General features: G+C 51.1%; 1 protein-coding gene across 2 annotated transcripts in view; it reads right to left on the bottom strand.

The window, feature by feature from the left end:
• Nucleotides 1-4,407: 4,407 nt before the first annotated feature.
• The window catches only part of epha7 (eph receptor A7), a 78,035-nt gene continuing 61,560 nt past the window's right edge, over nt 4,408-20,882 (bottom strand). The window contains exons 8-17 of one of the 2 annotated variants that reach the window (XM_030109824.1): nt 19,230-19,374; nt 18,111-18,166; nt 15,424-15,549; nt 15,026-15,211; nt 14,099-14,160; nt 13,524-13,733; nt 13,061-13,210; nt 11,065-11,258; nt 10,333-10,488; nt 4,408-7,930 (exon numbers count right to left, since the gene is read on the bottom strand). In XM_030109824.1, coding sequence (XP_029965684.1) covers nt 7,816-7,930; nt 10,333-10,488; nt 11,065-11,258; nt 13,061-13,210; nt 13,524-13,733; nt 14,099-14,160; nt 15,026-15,211; nt 15,424-15,549; nt 18,111-18,166; nt 19,230-19,374 — 1,400 coding nt within the window. In that variant the 3' untranslated portion in view covers nt 4,408-7,815. The remainder of the gene's footprint in view (nt 7,931-10,332; nt 10,489-11,064; nt 11,259-13,060; nt 13,211-13,523; nt 13,734-14,098; nt 14,161-15,025; nt 15,212-15,423; nt 15,550-18,110; nt 18,167-19,229; nt 19,375-20,882) is intronic. The other variant, XM_030109825.1, reaches the window with a different exon arrangement.

Genomic DNA, 20,882 nt, shown 5'->3' with positions numbered 1-20,882 from the left:
TGTTAAAGCTCTGAAACCTGACTGTACCCGAGCCAGGACGGTGGTCTGGTGATATTACTCCAACCACGACTTTCATGGAGCAGCAGCACCGAAAACTCATCGGTTCGCCTGTTCTAACCGGGAACGTGTCTCCTGGATATATCTGGACGAGTAGCGTCTGAATCTCAGTTAAAGCCAAAAACAACTGAGATTCATGGTGGCGGCCATTTTGAATGATGTGAATCTCCCATGATCCCTCACCTCGGGTATTGTTTTGGGCTTTTAGGGTGCAGAATAATGACTGTGGATAATTTTTTCTTAAACGTTTATAATTTAAAAAAAGTCTTCTGGGAACAATCTTCAACTATTTACGCTTTTTACGCTAAATTAAAAAGTACTCTCAAGCAGCAACGTGGACGAGTGGAGCTCCCTCTGGACTGGGAACATTTCCTGGTCACTAGTCCAAAGATTCTGATGTGGGAAAGTTGGCTTTTTTTTATGGACTTTTAGAGCTATACTTCATATATTAAAATTGCTGTGTCCAACTTCTCTGGTTAAAATATAGTCAAAAAATTAGGAATTGTGCTGTGAGGGTTTTTCTGGCCATGTGTCTCCAGCTATGAATAGATGATAGAGGTTAACATTTATTAGGAGAGGAATTAACACTGCAGGAGTGGTTTGGAGAGGGAGCCTATTGTAAATGGTCATCTGGTGTTTTGTTTTCCTTGTGAATCAGAACGATCCTCGGCGAAGTGACCGAATTTCTCTTCCAACAAGTTTTCGTTCACAGCCCAACTTTTGATGAAGCGGCAGCTCTTTGTTTCAGGGTACGAGTCCCTTTTCCCAGAAATCACCTCCATTTCTCTTCAAGACAAGAACAACAGATTAGGGGTGAAAAATCCACATTGTTGCATCTGTAAATACCGGCTAATATTTCCCGGAGGATCCACCTGAGCCGAGCAGAAGCACAGCCTTTGTTTTCTAAATGGGTCGTGATCTGTTTTCCCCGCAGACTCCAACAGGTAAGCCATTAGTCAGGCCGGCGCCTTCCTCCTCTAATCAATTTACACACTTTGAAGCCATTCATCTCCATATCCCCGTTTGACTGCTGTATTAGATGCAAAATGTCAGATACTGTAATAACGGCGAAGCAGGACTGGAGATTATTGCAGAATCACCAAACAGAAATGATTTCCTCTCCAGTTATCTCCCCGTGGCGGCCCGCCAGGTGCCTGTGTGTTCCTCTGGCAGGATATCAGATCGCCGAGGAAGATGTAGATGAAGACATTTCATGCTCGGATAGATCAAGATTTATGAGGGTGAAGCATTGCAGGGCGGCGATTAGCCGAAAACTGTGATCTAATGGACACAAATGGACAGATAAAGCACAGTGAGACTGAAAGATAACATTCCGCCTGTTGCTGTTCTGAGGAGAGGAGGCGTCTTGTTTTATTGCTCTTGTGTTAAGCAGAGATGCAGCCTGAGGATTGTTTAGCTGCAGGAACAGACCTGTTTTGAGGACATCATGTTTGGGATGTGCGTTCGGGTACTGAAACATGGAGCCGTTAGAATGGGTACTCGGTAATACCTATCAAAGTACCGAATTCAGACTCATCTCTAGTAATGCTGCCACTGGGAGGCGGTGGAAGTGAATCTGTAGGATATCATGTTCCTCTGAATGAGATTGGATGAAGACTTTTCTGTAGGACATGAATGAAACAATCCAGTGACTCTTTTAAAACGTCCATCTTGGTCACTCTCAGGTTCCTGGTCTGGACTGGAGCGGTTCCAAGTCACTGGCCTTCTTCCTGAAGAGAATCCTACCTGATGGTGGATCAGAAGCACCTCTTCCTGATGCGTACCAGACGTTCCCCCCTTTAGATTTTGAAAGCCAGACGCCGGAGCACCGTTCCTGCTGCAAACGCCCAACTGCCGAGTCTGGACCAGACTGCAGCTCAGCTCAACGGGAGCCAAAGAAGAACCAGAGGGGAAAGCCAGACATCATGGGAGAGCCCTGCTGGTGCTTCCCCGAGATACTGGAGCAGGACTGGAGACAGCATGGACAGCCATGGCTGGACTTACCAGAATAAACACCAGAACTGCTGAGAGATGTGATCAGCGGAAATCCAGTCAGCGTCTGCTGAGGAATCACAATCTCTGGAAGATTATGGTACAAAACTGGAGAGTTTGGCGGGATGTTTGGACAGTTCTGGCAGTCTAATCGTGTGTAAGCATGTCCACAGCTCCTCCAGGAAGCTCCGTGGTGGCTGGAAGAGCAAGCTAGCAAAAAGGCAAATACATCCCCAAACAAGCTAATCACGCTGATCCCCGTCTCTTCTCCTCGATAAGCGGCGCTCTGTCGCTGTAATCGTCGACACGCTGGACCGTTCTGCGTCTCACCAGTAATCTCCTGCAAACACTCAGCCAGAAAGACACCGAGACGACAGAACGGGCCGATTCCCACCATTAGCAGACTGAAACAGCCTGACAGGAGTTACACTCATTCCTCTGTTTGCTTTTGGAAATGGTCTTTGCTCCCCTGAAAACACTGACATGTAGAATGTCACGGGTACATAAACCTGTTGATGAACTGATGTCCTCCGTCCAGAAGCCGTCCATCCGCCCCGTCCTCCTCCCAGCCACTGACGGTTCATGTTCTGGCGTGATGGTGGATCGTACCATCTGGCCAATCAGAGATGGGCGAGCCGGCCCACCTCTGGTTTATCTTCCAGGTACCACGTCAGATCTTGTATCATGTAGCAGCAGGTTGGTCCTGTGATGGTTCTCTCTAGGCTCCTCAGAGTTCTCAGACCGCCGCCACTCGGATGGAAGTCTAGAAGGAACTCAGTCCGGCGTCCGTCAGACGACACACGGCTGGTTGTCATCGTGCTTCTACCTGCACGGTTCGCTGCAGCTTCACGGACTGATAGACGAGATGGTCAAACCCCCTTCAAACATGAAAACTCTGCCTGAACAGACCGGTTTGCTCCGGTTTGTCATCACCATGGCTGGAGAACAACTTGGTTTTTAAAATTTCAGGAATCACTTTGAGCTTTTTCTGTTCCACAGTGATTTGATTCAGTGGTTTTCATCCTGTACAAAACAAAACAAAACAAAAACCAAATAAACCATTAATGGCTCATGATATGAAACCAAGGCCCTCACCTATGATACAGATCCTGTACCAGTTATGCACAAAGCCTGACGACGGGCCGCTGTTTTCTAAGGTTCAACATTCGGAACGACGTGGAGAAGAAGAGCTCCCCGAGTCCTGAAGCTTCCCGTCACACGGCTGCAGCTCTCATCACGGTGACGAACAGGATGCGGAATGAGATCGATAACGTCCACTCATCCTCCCTGCTGGCTCATTTCTCAGAGTGATTAAAACCACTTTTACCAGCAAATCACTGCAAACAAACAACATGTTCCATCCGAGAGACGAGAGATCAATAGATCATGAAATATCAGATTTAAACACACATGAAAGACCCCGAGGCTGTCAGATGCATTATCAGCAGAACGCATTTAGACGAGACGGTTCCAGGCTTTTTTCACGTCAAATGTGTGAAGCTGATGTTTAAAGAGACAACGCACGTTTCCACGGCGATGGAGGAGTTTCTACAACAGAGTTTCAGTTTCTGCTTCCACTGGAAAACGTTGAGTAAACGGAGCCTCGGAGCTTCTTCGACTCAGCCGGATCGACTGCTCAGCTGTAGTGATGAGTTCCGTCTCATGCAGCCTGAAGGGGACGCTTCTGACAAAAGATCATCTGACATAAAAGAACCCTGATTTTAATCTTCAAGATATGAAGACCATTCACAGGATGTCTTCACAGGATGCTTCTGTATCAGTCAAAGCTTCACTCGGTTTTTCTTCCATAATCTCCTTCACAACGGTAAAGGTTTCATCATGAGATGAAGATCTGTCGATCATCAACACTTCTGTTGAATCAGCTGTGCAGTATGGAGTAAATGTGGAGGGTGTCTCTCACACGGGAAGAACAGCGGTGCTTTTAGACACAATGACAACATGTTGAGAGTTTTCTTTTTAAAGCTGCTGGAGTTTACAGACGTAGCGACAATCTGGATTTGTGTTTGGATGTGGGGACGCTGCTGTGTGTGAGTTGTGTGTGTGTTGGTGGGTTTCCAGTCGAACACATGCAGGGCAGCGGCAAAGCTGGACCTGGACCTGACTGCATCCCGGAAGCCTTGAGGAATCAGACCGAAGTGTTAGCAGTAGCAGAGCGTGGCGCTGTGTTTCCACTGGTTTCATCTGAGGATCATCAGAAGCAGATTATCTAATCCCACCTCTGACGGTCAGAAAGTCGGTGGGAAACACAGTCGGAGCTGAAGCCAGTGAGTGAATATGAGACTCGACACCAAACCCACCCAGCTGACCCAGAAAGCACCCAGACGCTGAGCGTTTCTATAGAGATTGTATTATATTTCCAAAAATATATGTACAGTCTATTACAAAGGTTACAAAGCAAAAAGAATCGTCTATGTAACAAGAAACCGTCTAATTAAATGACCTTACAGTTCTGCTGCTGGGGAAAATACTTCTGACCAGTGAATATTCTCAATACTTTCATCACAGAAAAATAAATAATAAAATCGACCATTTGCATCAACTGTACAACAAACTAAAGTCCAAAGTAAAGATGGGAATCCTATCAGCCGTCTTTGGTCCTAAACGAAAGGAAACATTATGTACAACTGAAATCTGGAGAGTGACCATAATTCATCTGAGAGATAGAAAAATATAGTGCATTTCAATGTATTCAGAGCTCTCTACCGAGTAATATGTGTAAAAAAACCATATAAATAAAATGTACAACTTTTACAAGTAGAACATATACAAAGATTCCCTCAGAGCTCGGCTGGTTCGGACACAATCGACGGCGCTGCTCTCTTTGGAAAAATCCACCGGCTCGCTGAGAATAACTCTGCATCCTGCGATCTGCCGCTGCCGGCTCCAGCCGGCACGCCCCGCGTCCCGCCGCGCTCGCCGCTGTTCGAATCCCGCGTCCGTCAGTCCGGAGCGGAGCGACCTGAAGCCCCCGGTGGACGGAGCCGAGCGAAGCCGGCGGCGGAGCGAAGGCCGCCGCTAATCCGCCCGCTCAGATCCGTCCTACGCTTAATCTCAATTCGGCTGAAACGGCTCGACGTGGGGGAAAAAAGGAAATAAACAAGGGGACAGAGGGTGGGGGGTGGGGGGGGGCTGTGGGGGGGCAGCGGGGGCCGGGGTCTGGGGAGGGGCAGGTTTGTGCTGACTGAACCACTTTATGCTGCGATTCAATTCAAAGGTCTGGAAAAGGCCCAACTGCTGAGCTGTGCTGCTCGGATAAAGGGACAAAGGGGGGCAGGAGGGGGGGGCGGCGCTCCGGGGCTCTTCACAAAGGTGAGTCCTGTGTGTGTCCACACCGAGCCCAGCTGACGCACACGCGCACACACACACACACACACACACACACACACAGACACACACACACACACACACACACACACACACACACACACACACACACCAGCAGTGTGTGTGACCAACAGTCCAGGAAAAGCCCAGAATCAGGAGGCTGGGTCGGTTTTAACCTCTTTCATCATCAGGTTACCAGGTGTCCTTTCATGACCTTTGACCCCCTTATAGTCTCCGACCGTTCAGGTTGCTGTTGCATGGTTTGATTTCTAATATTCATTTTGTTTTTCCACATTAAAAGGAGAAAGTGGGAGCGTGAGAACCGCTCACCTTCATGGGAGGAATTAAAAAACGACTGCGTTTATTATCAAGTTCAGACGCAGCCTGAAGCCAGTCCAACATAACGAGTTCATTACTTTGTTTTAATGACTATGGCGTTTAACAGCGTGACCTCTGACCCCGCTGCCTCGTTACAGTGTGAACTCACGCTCACTCCATGTCTGGAATCACAAAACTAAGCAATTTATATTCAAACGAAATGAAAGTTAAACTGGAAATCCAATAAAGTATCAATAAGCTGAGGTCAGGAAACCAGGAAGTAGATGTTACACATTAAAATAAGTTTAGAGCAGAGTATCCTAAACGAGTGTTTCACTGTGTGACTGAGAAAAGATTCTAACAGTTTGACGTTGTCAATAAAGGTATTTTGTACTGCTGTGGTCACTTTTCTTTTTATTTAAAACACCAACCTCAGATGAATATTTCCTTCAAACTAAAGAGAGTTTTGACTTATCAGTTTTTCACAATAAGGTCTAAAGTGAATAAACTAAAAGCTTTTGAGTATAAATATTCATTTTCATCCGTTCTTAGTCGTTATTTTTGTGGTCATTCGATGGGAAAAACAAATTAACTGAAATTGCTGTGGCAGCTCGATCAGTTGATCAGAATGTGGCTTTCTAGGTTTAGAAGTTCATAAAAACATGTTTAAAGACGACTAAAAGCTTCATGAAGCTAAAGTATTTTCAGTGACGTGGGTCTGAGCAGCGCTAACGGCACGCTAGCAGCCACTAGCTAGCGGTGGGGCCTGATCGGGTGGGGCTTGAGGGGGCGGGGCCTGAGGGGTCTTTTCATTTCCGGGCAGACGACGGCAGCCCGGCAGCTTTATTCTCCGCAGCCTCCTGATTCGCTCCTGATTCGACCGTTGGTCAGATTTTCACCGTTCAGCAGACCAGAGCGGCGAATCACGCGACGGCGTCTCTTTCCTGGCACAGCAGCTCCTCTCAACTCTTTCCAAACCATTTTTAGGTCAAAGAGGTACGTTCCTTGTTCCTTTGCTTTGCTTTCGGGCGGCGACTGAATGGTTCCGGAGCAGCTGGTCTCAGCACACCTGTCTCTACCTTAGAAAGCACCTTAAAGAGCGCCCAGCGAGGAGCGCTTCTACCTGGTAATTATTGCTCTTTTATAGTCTTTCCTCGCCGACTGTGTCACATTGAACCGTGCCGGTGCAACGGCGGCTCGAGTTGCAGGGAAAAGGACATCAGGCTGCAAGGAAAAGTAAAAAAAAAAAAGAAAAAGAAAGAAAGAAACATCTTGTCCTCCCGAGCAATGAGCCACTAAAAGCATTGCCGTCCTAGTGCCTAAAATCGGAGCCATAACAACACATTTTAAGGCAGTATTCGTCTACTCTGTTCTTGGATCTACCCTTGAAAAACGCATTTGCAGCTAAAGAACGTGTTGAAATAAAAACCGGGCGCCACGTTTCGGGCAGAACGACAGCAAGGCGGTTCAAACTGGATCTCCGCACGGCGCCCAGACAGCCTCCTCGCTTCACCGAGACCCGGAAACCCGCTTCGGCTAAAGATATTGCTACTCTGATACAAAAGTCAGGTGATTGAAAGAACCGTGCCGACCCCGCGTCTCCTCCGTGTTGCACTTGTTGGTGATATTTCTTTATAAAAACAACATCTTGACATAGCGAGGACTCGACCTCGGTAGCGAGGAAACCGAGTCGCTGCAAACAGCTGGAGACGCCCGTCCAGAGCGCTGGGATCCTCCGGGCCTGGACGGGTGGAGGAGTTACCCTGTTGTCACGTCCAAACGTCCTCGCCGTCGGAGCCGAATCGTCCGGACCTCCCGTTGATATGTGGTTGAGTTTGTCTAGAAAAGGAAAGTGAAGGTGTCCAGGTAGTTTCTCTGTTTTCGCCCCTTTCCTCTCAGTAGTGCCCTTAGAAGACCGCCGTGCGTCGCCGAGGAACAAAGGAATGATTTGCCTCCAGGCGCAGCCGGAGGAGTCGGGCGGGACGAGCGCCCCGGTCTCCGACGGTCCCCCTCCCCGGTGCGTCCCGGGCGCCGCCGCTCCCGTCCGGATGACGGCGTCTCTTTAAGTCCTGCCGGGGCCGAACCCGGGTGGAGCCCGTCCCGTCACACCTGGACGCCCGTGCCGTGGAGGTGGAGCATCTGGGCCCTGGTGGTCTGGATGCTGCTCATGATCTTCTTCTGATGGCCCACCAGAGAGATGCCCAGGCTCATCACGTCCCTGCAACCACAGCAGCACCAGGTTAACACCGCACAGGAACCGTCTCCACCGGAGTCCCTACCAGAGTCCCTACCAGAGTCTCTATCAGAGTCTCTACCAGAGTCCCTACCAGAGTCCCTACCAGAGTCTCTACCAGAGTCCCTACCAGAGTCCCTACCAGAGTCCCTACCAGAGTCTCCACCAGAGTCTCCACCAGAGTCTTTACCGGAGTCTCTATCGGAGTCTCTATCAGAGTCTCCACCAGAGTCTCTACCAGAGTCTCCACCAGAGTCTTTACCGGAGTCTCTATCGGAGTCTCTATCAGAGTCTCCACCAGAGTCTCTACCAGAGTCTCTACCAGAGTCTTTACCGGAGTCTCTATTGGAGTCTCTATCAGAGTCTCCACCGGAGTCCCTACCAGAGTCTCTATCAGAGTCTCTACCAGAGTCCCTACCAGAGTCCCTACCAGAGTCCCTACCAGAGTCTCTATCAGAGTCCCTACCAGAGTCTCCACCAGAGTCTCCACCAGGGTCTCCACCAGAGTCTTTACCGGAGTCTCTATCGGAGTCTCTATCAGAGTCTCTATCAGAGTCTCCACCAGAGTCTCCACCAGAGTCTCTACCAGATTCTTTACCGGAGTCTCTATTGGAGTCTCTATCAGAGTCTCTACCGGAGTCTCCACCAGAGTCCCTATCAATGTCCCTATCAGAGTCTCTACACCACTTCATCATGAGGACACACTGAGGACACGGAGCCGTCTGAAGGGCGGCTTCTTTTTACTCGGAGAGTTTGTGAAGTTGCTTTCAGCTCCAGTGTTTTTCTGAGAGCGTGGAGACAGATGCTGAACGGTGATGCAAGTGGAAAACTTAATGTGGGATCTCAAGGGCGAGCCGGTGTTCAGCCTGCCGCTCGCCCAGCCTCGCGCCGGAACACTCAGGCGGGGATGTTTGCTCTTCGTTTAGAGCCGCCACGCGACATGGAAATGAGCCGTTTACCCCGTGTGAGGACGGATCAGCCATAAAGCTGAACTAACACTCCGCCGAGAGCGGCGCCGCTCCGCCGCCAGGCTCCGCCGGGCGAGCTGAGAGACCAGATCTGGATCAGGTAGACGCAGGAGGGGGAGGCCGTTGTGGTGCAGGTGCCTGGAAGACTGCTTCCTGAGCCAAATCCACCTGCTCCATCAGAGACGGCGTCAGGAGGGAGATTAGCATCGTTCATAAGCCAGAGACTGAACTTAAATCCAGCGTGGTGGAAAATCAGAAGAACAGGCACTGAGGGATTAAAGACGGGAAGTCTCTCAGTTAAAGGCTCAACACCTCAGGAAAGAAGACTCTTCCACACACTGTTCCACCCTCCAGACCTTCCATGTCTGTCAGCTGGTTCATCCTCGGTCCTCCTCTGACACGAGGACGTGTTGAGGCTTCACTGCTGGGACACGGCTCACTGAACAGACCACCGAGGTAAAACCTGCAGTGTGTCTGCTTCCACCAACACACCTCTCTGTACCCTCAAGAAAATACCTTCTCAACACTCCCTTTTTTTGTTAATACAATATGAAAGTCAGATAAAGCTTTAAGTATTCATCCTTGTTATTATTATTGATGCCTATTATTGAAAGGCTTCATCTGGACCTGGACCTGGACCAGGACCTGGACCAGGACCTGGACCGGGTGTGAGTTTGACCTTTAACAGAAATAAACATCATGAGGAGTCATTAAAGACCATTCCTCACGTTCAGCTGAAGCAGGGAGGCAGAAGCAGACCAGTGAAGCCGATGGAATGAGTTCAAACTCTTCAACACTCAGATTTATGAGCTTAAACCTTTTTCACAGGACTGAACTGAAGACGATTCTCTGGATCTGAAGCATCTTTGTGACGATGAAACCAGTTTATAAAGATCAAACAGGAACTTAAGGCTCATTCCTCAACCAGAGGATCTCTTCCATCCCAGCCTTGAAATGTCACATAACTCATACACAACATATGAACTGAACTTGTCCTGACACCAGATTCCCAAAAAACTGGGATAAAAAGTTGATTTAAATTTAGTTTTTAAATGGTCAATATGTCCTCCTAAATGTCTTCTTTCTGTTATCCTGCCTCTTGATGACCACAGTGATTAAAATGGTTTGAATGCATTGAATTTTGATTCTCTTTTGTTCAAAACGATCTCTTGGAATTGTGGAAACATTTGTTTTGAACTGGAAATAGCCTTAGTAAAATTTGAAGGCTGGGCTTCTCCTCAGTTTTTATATTTTCATACCAGCTGTGTTTGAATGTAGCCCAACTCTCCTCCGGTTCTGGAGCGACTCAAAAAGTAGAGATTACTACGCTGTGCTGGTATCAGAGTGAAGGACTGAAGGTCCTGATGAAGACCCGGCTCTGAGCCTGCCGGGCCTCCAGAGGAGTGCGAGTCCACTCACTCGATGGACATCCGGGCCACGGCCTCCAGGGAGCTGTAGCCGGCCGCCGTGAAGTTGTCCCTGTAGCGCTCCATCTTGATGGCCTCCAGCCACTCCCCCACCGAGCGGAAGGCGGTGAAGTCCGGCGTGCTCTGGTCCAGCAGCGGGCTAATCGGTCTGCGGGACGAGCAGCAGAGAGGCGGTTATGTCTCGTGTGAAGCGGAAGCCTTCCCGCCGCAAACAATCAGGCAGCAGACGAGCCGGGGCGGCGTCCCGCGGCGTCCAGCGGGGGGGGCGGGGGCTGATTGGAGGCTTCAATCAATAACAAAATCAGGGGTAGATGTAGCATGTCAGCCTCTGCTCGCAAAAAAAAATATTTCTGTCAATATCTGCACAATCTGAATACATTCCCCCAGACGGCCGCCGCGGAATGAAGTGCTTTTTAAGCAGACCGCGAGTTCGGCCGCCTCAGGAATATACCTTCTGACTGCAAATAGGAATCATTTGACAAATGTCAGACTGAGGCCTGGAGTTCCCACTGCACTCCAAAGTACGAGGAACTCATTACAGAGATTGATTTAAAAGCCCCACTATTGAACACAGAGGCAGAACGCTGCCCTGCAGCATCGATCCCCGGGGATTTATCTCCCGTCTCTGAACCTCGGAGGCTAAATCAGCCGCCGGACGCCTCGCCTCACCCGCTAATGCGCCCGGACGCCAGAACGGTTCTGCGTGTGAGCCCCCCCCCCTCACCTGGTGCACGTCCCCACGGGGGTCTTTAAGGTGTTGGGGTTGCGGATCATCTTGTCCAGGATGCCCACGATCTGGTCGAACTTGGGCCGCTCGGCGCGGTCCTTCTGCCAGCAGTCCAGCATGAGCTGGTGCAGGCCCGGCGGACAGTCCATGGGGGCCGGCAGGCGGTAGCCCTCCTCGATGGCCTTGATGACCTGGAGAACGCCACAGGACAGAGCGGCGTCACGTTAGAACGTCCAAACAAATGAGATTCAATAGAAATCCTCATGGATGAAGAACGTCTCCTTTTAGGCTCCTCGTCCTTCTGTCGACCTCCTCTTCCTCTTCGCTCCGTAAATCTACCTGTTAATCATCTTCAGACTTCGCAGTGTTTACGTTTTATATCACTAATCAATCGCAGCGCCCGGGCTGTAAAAACTCTTGTTTAATGTCATTTGAGGCACTGAAGGTAAATCACCCCGCTTTTAATTTGAAGGCTCTATAAAATCTGGAGAAAACTAGTAAACAGAGGAGCAGAGATTGAAGAGACATCAGCGTTTAAGAGCCGGGAAAGGTCCCACGTCTCGTCACAGAGGAAATGAGACCAGCAGGAAGTCAGCTCACACGTCTGCAAAGCTGCATTCAGGTCCGCCATGGAAAATCACCAGCTCTTCCTCTGGGTGTGTGTGTGTGTGTGTGTGTGTATACATCCAGAATGTTTTCATCGGCTATTCCTGTCAGGGCGGCTCTGACTGAGTCATGGAGGCAAAAAGGTGTCAAAACAGCAGAACTGTAGGAAAAAAAAAAATGCAAATATCCCTCTTCCCGTATTCCCGGAGGATGTTTGCTGCCGTCTTGACAAACGCCAAAAAATCTCTGACATTGATGTCTGTCAAACAGCAGAGAGGAACGGCTCCTCGCACGCCTCTTTCATGGCCGGCCGTCCTGCTTAGCATTTCTAACATCTGACTGTTCAATCAGCAGAGCCCTCTGCGTTCCACCGCAGAATCCTGATCGTGTCTACGGCGCCGAGGCGGCGGCGCCAAGAAGACAGAAACAAGAGCAGACGCTATATCGGAACGTGATCGGTCCGCCGCCGTCCGGCCACAGTTACCTCATCTGTCTCCATTAATGAATTAATCCATCTATCAACCTGAAATTAGCAGCTTTGGGGGAATTCTACGACACTTCAGAGGAAAACTTGGATGAAACTTTCAGCTCTAAGAAGTTTTAGTCTGGAGCCGTTTGGCCGGGCAGCTTCCACGTTCCGGGATGTTTTTAGGACAAAGAGACAGTTTTCAGGAGGCAGACGCTGTCTGAGCGAGATAAAAGCAGAGCGTGAGGACTTCGGCTGCCAGGCGGCGTGACACACTCAGTGATGTTTGTTTGGGAGGCAGAGTGTCAGAAAGCCAGCCTGCGGTGTTTATCTCTCTATTATTCACAGGAAGTGGGGACCGGCACATAACAAACACGGCGGTGGGGTATCCAAGCACGTCTTCACAATCAGAGCTGTGGATTTCTGCAGCACGGCGGCCGGGCGAGGAGACGGCAGAACGGCCCCGGCGGCTCGGAGTGGTCGGTTCAACGCTGCTTCCATTAACACAAGTCATTACAGAGAGTGGGAGCACTGGGCTCAGAGGCACCCTGCATGACAAGCGCTCTCCTTCCCATTATTTCTGTTAATCCATCTTCTCAGGACCGTTTCTCCTCCGCATGCAGACGGCTGATCAGATCACGGCTCCTTGAACTTATTAAACCTGCAGGACAAACGGCTGTTTGTGTGTTTCAGTAATATTTCTGTATTTTAACAGGATGTGGAGAATCTGAAGAACCTCATCCTGGTCTGGACTCTAGAGGACCAGAGGAAACACTGGACAGGATCTGCTGGCTGACCATGTGGAGACTTAGAAAATCCCAAACCGAGCCAAGGCAGACTGGATCAGCTGGACCGCGCAGCGCTCAGGGGGCGGGGCTTCACCCGGCCGTCAGGTGACTGCTCTGCATGCGAGGAACTCACGTCTTGGTTGGACATGTCCCAGTACGGCCGCTCCCCGTAGGACATCACCTCCCACATGACGATGCCGTAGCTCCAGGCGTCGCTGGCCGACGTGAACTTCCGGTACTGGATGGCCTCTGGCGCCGTCCACCGGACCGGGATCTTCCCCCCCTGCAGGGCGAAACGTAGCCTCAGGCCGCTGCTCCTCGCATGCTGTCAGCTGCAGTTTCACACACCTGTCGGAAGGCCTGCGCCTCTGGCTTTAATCTGACATGCAAAACTACATCTGGACAAACCAGGAGAGCACACACACACACACACACACACACACACACACACACACACACACTCCTACACTCCTACACTCCGGCTCTAATGTTTCCGACAGGCCGCTGGTTTTACGCCGGCTGCTCTATTTCCACGCCTTGATTAAAGAGTCCAGACAGTCTCTGGGGGGGGGGGGGGGGGGGGGGGGGGGACTCACGGTTGTTGTGTAGACGGCCTCGGGGTCGTCGTCGATCACTCTGGACAGGCCGAAGTCGGACACTTTGCAGACCAGGTTGCTGTTGACCAGGATGTTCCGAGCGGCCAGGTCTCGATGGACGTATCCCATATCGGAGAGGTACCGCATCCCCGCCGCGATGCCCCGCAGCATCCCCACCAGCTGGATGACTGTAAACTGACCGTCGTGCTTCTGCAGGCGCACGCACACACACACACACCACACACACACACACACACACACACACACACACACACCACACACACACACACACACACACACACACACACACACACACACACACACACACACACACACACACACACACACACACAGCAGGTCAGCCAGCTCCTCACTGACCACCAGGGGATTGTGGGTCGTGGCTCTGCAGCAGTCCAGCACAAGATTTATGATATTTATGCAGCAGAGTTGTCCCCCCCCCACCCCCCCCCCCCGGTCTGCCTCCTGCTCCCCCTCCTCCTCTTCCTCCCCCGGTCTGCCTCCTGCTCTTCCTCCTCCTCTTCCTCCTCAGCAGGCGTAGTGGCGGCGGCGCTCACCCTGAGGAAGGCGTCTAACGAGCCGTTCTCCATGTACTCGATGACGATCATGACCGGCTTTCCTGCAGAAACAAAACATCAAACAACAAAAGAGAGGGAGAGGATGATTAATTAATACCTCATTTTTTGAAATTCGCTACAAAAATGTTTCACAATGAACGGCTTCCAAGTTATTTTTAGCGGCACGTTTCATTGGCTTTTAATTAAAAGTTGCCATCTGCTGCTTTTATTATTGACTGTAAATGAGGGAGTGTTAAACAGCCAGAGCGACTAATTCAATCAGGTGTGATCGCCCTGACGGCTGCGCTCCTGCTGGATCTACCGCCGGCGTGACGGAGGCCTGGAGCGTCTCCACGCCGTCCAGCTCCCGGAGCGTCAGACACGGCGCTCGCTTTCACTGCCGCGACCGTTTCTAAGTCTGAGTGATGGAACTGCTGGTGTGGGCCGTTCCCTCAGGGCCGCAGTGCTGCTACATTTCTGAGAACTTCCACCATCCAGCACTCGCTACTGGACTCAACGCTGCCACCTGTGGCTGCACGTGGTACTGCGACAACTGGAACCATCTCATCCATACGGATCAATATATTGACTCAATGATTTCAGAGGTTTTCTGAGAAAACAGGAGTCAGCAGATGAAGCACAAACCAGGAGTAAACTACGCTCCAACCATTTAAACTACCTGATGAGGCTGGCCGGGAGCCGAAAGAACAAACATGGCTAATGCTAACGCTAGCAGCAGCATTATTATTGATTAGACAGGATAAATCTGCTTAAAATAAGTTTAAAAAGTTGTATTTCAGTTGAACCTCGGATAGAGACAAGGAAGAGAAAGTGTTGAATGTTTCAGTTGATTCTGTAGACTGAATGTCGGCCCTGAATCAGCAGACATCCCATCGCCTCTGGTCCCCTGTCCAGAACGAAGCGCACCTCTGGTCACGACTCCCTCCAGGTGAACCACGTTGGGGTGGTCGAACTGTCCCATGATGCTGGCCTCGCACAGGAAGTCCCGCCTCTGCTTGTCCGTGTAGCCCACCTTCAGCGTCTTGATGGCCACCGCCACGTCTCGCTTCCCGGGCAGCTTCAGCCGGCCGCTGCACACCTCCCCGAACTCTCCTGCGGGCCGAGAGGTGAGAGTGAGGGGCGGCGTGCAACAACCAAGACTCCACAGGGACACATGTAGGAGTGCGTTCTGATATTCTGAGCCAAAGCAGCCGTGCGGCGGCGGAATACGCTCTGGAGGAGCACGGCATCCTGGGAGACTCCGGGTCCTGAAACCCGGACTATAATAAGACGGGCCGGCGGGGGAGGGAGGGGGAGGGGCTCACCTGCTCCGATCACACGCTCGATCTTAATGCAGGAGGCGTCCAGCTCCTTGGCGAACTGATGCACGGCCCTGTTGGGGTCCTCGTAGGTCTCGGGGTCGATGTAGGTTTTGGTGCCTGGAAATTTGACTGTAGAGAGGTAAGAGGATTACTGTTAGGATTAAATATGCACGGCGTGCACAGCGCGCACGGCAGGCGGGAGGCAGCAGAGTTCAGAGGAAAAAACCGGGTCTGATCAGCCGCTGCATGACAGCCACCTCTGACCCACCTCTGACCCCGAAGCCACCTGCTCAGCGCCGGCGAGGCCGCCGCCACGCCGCCGCCACGCCGCCGCCCAGAGCAGGAAGCTCCCCGCTCTCAGCATTCAGCTGCACTTCCACTGGAATCAGTCAATATTTCTGACTGGGGGGGAATGAGGGTTTTTTTTTTTCTGTTTACCATCTGAAATACTAAATCATTTATTTTGAAAACCATGGATTTAAATGTCTGAGGTGTGGATTCAGAAACCAGACAGAAACATCCAGAAGCCGACCAACTGGATTACCTACTTACATTTGATATATATAATTTTCTCAATATTAATATTATAAGTAGTAGCAGATTATTGGGATTAATGCCATCGAATGTGTGGTTATAGCAACACGTTATCTATCTTTTGTGGATAGTTGATATTTTCTTATTTTTAAGAATACATTTCCACCATTTTTGTCCTTCTTCTGTTGTTCTTGGCATTTTTAAAGTCAAATTTAATTTGATTGATTTATAATTACTTTATTTACACTATCAATATTTTGATCTTAATGTTCTCACTTTATTTGATAAATCATGTTCTTTCCCTATATCTGTCATTCTTGTATTGTGTACTGAAAACATGATAAAAAGGAAATCTGTTTTGCTCTGAAATGGTCAGACGCCTTCTTTTGTGTGTTTAATTTAGCACTTTACGAATGCATTCATTGAAAACTTTATGTTAAGTTCACTGCAGAAGAAATAAATCCGCTGGGTTTGATTCTTTGACAAACAGGAGACTCTTTAGTGAAAAACCAGCCAATCAGGACCCTGCCTCAGCAGATCGACTCAGATAAACATTCTGATGTCCACCTGACAGCTTTCCACTGAAATAACAAGAAGATTCAGATTTGATCTTAATCCCAGAACAGAAACTATAATCCTCAACAGACCTCTGCTGGATGACGGTGGAGATAATCTGGTTCCTGGTTCCGAACGCTGAGCCCTCTACCCGACCCGAAGCTCCTGATCCCGGCCCTGACCTCCACCCTGTGCGTCCCGTCCTGTTCCCAGCAGCCCGGTGTTGCCCCTCTACCTCCCCAGAGTCTGCTGCTGGACTCGTTCTTCATCAGACTGTTGGGGAGACGCCGCTCGGGGCTGAAAAACCCGTCATTCCATCAGCATCTTGATTCAGAGCGAGCGGGGACTGAGCGGCCCGGGCGCAGCATTAAAGCTCGCCGCTCGCTGTGAATGGAGCTAAACGAGGCTCTGAGCGCCGCTCCGCTGCAGCAGCCTTTTGTTCGGCTGACGCCTCGGGCAACAGATTTGGGACTTTCCAACAAAAATATCTCTTAAAAAAAACTCAGCAATTTCCAACAACAATGATACAGGAGCGCTTCATGAATATCCATGAAGGCGGGCGAGGCGGTCTGCAGGAAATAAGCAAAACAAACAAGGTGAGCGAGGCCAGAGAGGCTGCGAGGTGAGGATTCCGCGCCGCGCTCCAAATTAACGGCAAATTACGATATTATGCACTATTAAGCTAACAGACCACCGGTGGGGGCGGCAGCACTTAGCATTTTAAATCCAGCCATAACAGCACAACCTGTCAGCGTTAAAGTTTAATGAGACGGCAGCGGCGCCGATAAACAGCGCAGCGGGACGACACGGCGCCGGGCACAGCGCCCCATCCCCAAACACACAGCGTCCGGAGCGCTGGAGCCGGATGTCGGAAATCAACACGTGACTCCTGGAACTAAACCTGGTCCTCTGCACTTCCTCTTCATCCTCCACAGCTCAGACTGATTCTCATCACTCATTCATCGTCTCTGCTTGAAATTCACTATTTTATCACCATTTGCAACATGATTTTATATTGAAAGATGTTAATCTGGTGTTAAATTCTGGTGTTATTTTTGACATTATTTTCAAGAAAATCATTGTTTGTGGTCAAAAACACTTCATAACACCTTGACTGCCAAACACTCCCGTATTTTTTATTAATCCATCTGCAGCCACTGATTCGTTCATATGTTTATAAAATTCTTCATTTGTCATCTGTGGAGTTTATTCATGTCTCCACTCTCAGTCCTCATCCTTTCAGCCCTCTCTCCTTCTCTCTGAATCCCTCATCTCAAACCCTCATCATATTTCTACTTCAGTCTCAAAACAAAAGAAAAACCCTGGCTTCACCCTCGATGCTGTGAACTCAGTCGCTGTTGCACTAATGTACCATGAAACGATGAAGAAGGAAGCTCATGGAAGCACGGTGTCGCCATCTCATCGAACACGTCACGATATCCAGGCTTCAGCAGGCTGAAGCACCTGGGAGGGTCTGGATTCCTCAGCGCTAATGAGTGAGGAGTCCTTCACTGCGTGTGAGTGTGTGTGTGAGTGCGTGTGTGTGTGTGTGTGTGTGTGTGAGTGTGTCTGTGTGTGTGTGTGCTGGTGCAGGCACTCACACTGGAAGTAGAGCTCCTCGTCGCCCTCCTGATCGGCCTTGCTGTAGCCGCAGTGCCTGCAGAGGAAGACGGCGGCAGAATCAGCCGATTGTTCAGAGGAAATAAACGCCCTAAATAACAGGAATGTTAATGCGGCGACTGAAACGCCACATGACGGGTCTGCTGAGCGAGCCGGCTGAGCGGGGGGGGGGGGGGGGGGGGGGGGGGGGGGGGACCGGTCCACACGCCGCCTCGGTCGTCTGATTCATCAACGTGTGGAAGGATCCCGAAGACATGGCTGGAATGATGGACATGCGGCGTGGACATGCACCGTCTGGGTGTGTGTGTGTGTGTGTGTGTGTGTGAGATCAGCTGAGGTGTTCTAAAGCAGCAGACCTCATGGTAGAGAGGAATCCCCTGGAACTGGAACCAGCTGATTTAAAAACCCACTGTCGAACTCACAGGCCTGGGTTTTAATCCCAGCTACAGTCACTCCGGTTCGCCTCTAATCGATTCTGAAACACAACTAACCCACTGTGAGAACACCGAAGCAGATCTTCACGACACATTACACACCTCTGGAACGTCTCATGCCGCTGATGTTTCAACTCATTCGCCTCAAATCTGCATGTGAACCAGGAGCGATGCTGCAACAGAGAGGAGGCAGGAGGAGGCTGCCGCCTCCTCTCTGGGGCTCGTCGCTCCGTCTCCACTCCGAGGGGTGGAGATACAGTTTTCCTCAGAGTTCTGAGGAGAAGCAGACTTCCTGGAGTTTTGGCCGAGCGGCTCGGACGACCGAATCGCCGCCGTTTTGACGAATTCATCACGAGAAGCGATTTTCAGCTGGAATTCCATTTTGTGCAGATGAAAACAGATGAAGTGTGAGAGGGAGCGGCGGGAATGGAAACAGCTTCACACACACACACACACACACACACACACACACACACACACACACACACACACACACACACACACACACACACACAGGTCCAGGACGAGCCGCATGCCGTGACGGGTGAGGATGGGCGCTGCGTGCGAGAGCGTGTGTGACGACGTCACTTCTTTTCAGTGTGAGAGTGTGTGAGAGAGTGTGTGAGAGTGACAGAGAGGCTGTTAAATTGACAAGCGCAGACTCACAGGAGCGGAGAGTCAACGGGGCCCGCGAGAGCGTACCTTCTCCCGATGATGAAGCCGAACACCATGAAGACCAGGATGATGGTCCCGGCCACCGCCACCACCGCGATGATGATGACCGGGTTCTGCTCGCTCGACACGATGGCGGCTGGCCGCACACACACGCACACACACACACGCACACACACGCACACACACACACGCACACACAAAACAAGACATGGAGAGCATGAGCTTCAGCACATCAGGCACTTAGAGAAACGGTAATTGGGCCCAATAAAGACCGACCCCCCCCGTCCCCCGTCCCCCCCCCCCCCCCCCCCCCGTCCCCCGTCCCCCCGTCCCTCTGAGAGAGCAGACACTTCTATTTTTGAGCCGTCCTTATACACACGGCTCTACTGTTTCAGAAAGTGGGCTTAATAGTCCCAGACGGCGACGGCGATGCCCTTCATCTCAAACAAAGACACATTCAGGTTGAATTGTCTCCCCCGCCACAGTACCCCCCCCCCCCCCCCCCCCCCCCACCCCCCACCCCCTCCCCCGGTCCGGAGCTCTCCAACAGCCCCAAGCCTCCAAGAGCCGTCGCAGCATCGTGGACTCGGTTCGAGCTGATTCCTCTGTGGTGGTGGTGGTGGGGGGGGATCAATAATCAATATCGCCGATCGCCCATTCCTGGGAGGGAAACAGCTGATCTCCACTGTAGTATCACACACTCCCAGCCCCCCCTCCCCCCCCCACAGAGGAAGCCAGTGAAGGACAGTCTGAGTGGACGGCGGGCTCGTCACCTCGCTGCAGGACACGCTCTGCGTGTGGGAGGAGTAATTACTGCGTCCTAAAGACGTGGGGCTGGAAGCGGCTCTGGAACCCGGTGGTCGGCCGGACTGGTCTGGATCCCCTCCTTCAGGCAGGTGCAGCTCCAGGTGGAGCTGCAGGATTCTCCAGGTGGAGTCCCTGACCGCCACGCTTCACCAGACTTCCTCCAGGTCTCCAGAAAGCGTTTGGCCAGTGAAACACCTCACTGCTGGATTCTAATGACGCTGGAGTGCTTCATGCTCTCTGATGATCAGACCCTTTTTCTGATTAAGACACCGATTTCCGCGGTTTGTCACATGATCAAAGGCTCCAGCAGCAGAGGGAAGATCCTCCTGGATCCTGCTCAGGACCGGGCCTCTTCAGGCACCCCCAAACCCAACCCTTCCCCTGAAAACGAGCTTTTCTTTTCTGAAGACTCTGGAATCCAGACGTTAGAGCAGCATCCTTCTGTGAACAGTGAAGCTTCCCCCAGACGCGGAGCGGCCGTCCCCCCTGAGCGGTCCGGACCGGGTCCATGGGTCTGGGACCGCGGGGAACGTCTCCGGCTCCGTTTGCGTGAGTTTGAAAGTCGACAGCGCTCTCTCAGCTCTTTAGGATGCTGGACGCTCTCAAGACGAACTCCTGGCCCGGCCCCCTCCGAACCGACAGCTAATGCAGCTGATTGGATTTAAATGAGTTTATCCTGGCGACGCTCCGCAGCCGTCCTTGTGCTCACTGAGTTTTGTTCCCATGACGTGTTGTCAGCAGAAAGTCAAAGCAATTTGTTTTTGCTTTGCTTGAAAGCGAATAATTTCCCTGGGCTGCTGCGATCATCGCAGGAGAACCGGCGCAGGCCGGAAAAGC

The sequence above is a fragment of the Salarias fasciatus genome, chromosome 15 (assembly GCF_902148845.1).
Source record: "Salarias fasciatus chromosome 15, fSalaFa1.1, whole genome shotgun sequence".
Taxonomy (NCBI): Eukaryota; Metazoa; Chordata; class Actinopteri; order Blenniiformes; family Blenniidae; genus Salarias; species Salarias fasciatus.
Note: the sequence above shows the minus strand (reverse complement) of the source record. Positions and strands in the feature narration are given on the sequence as shown.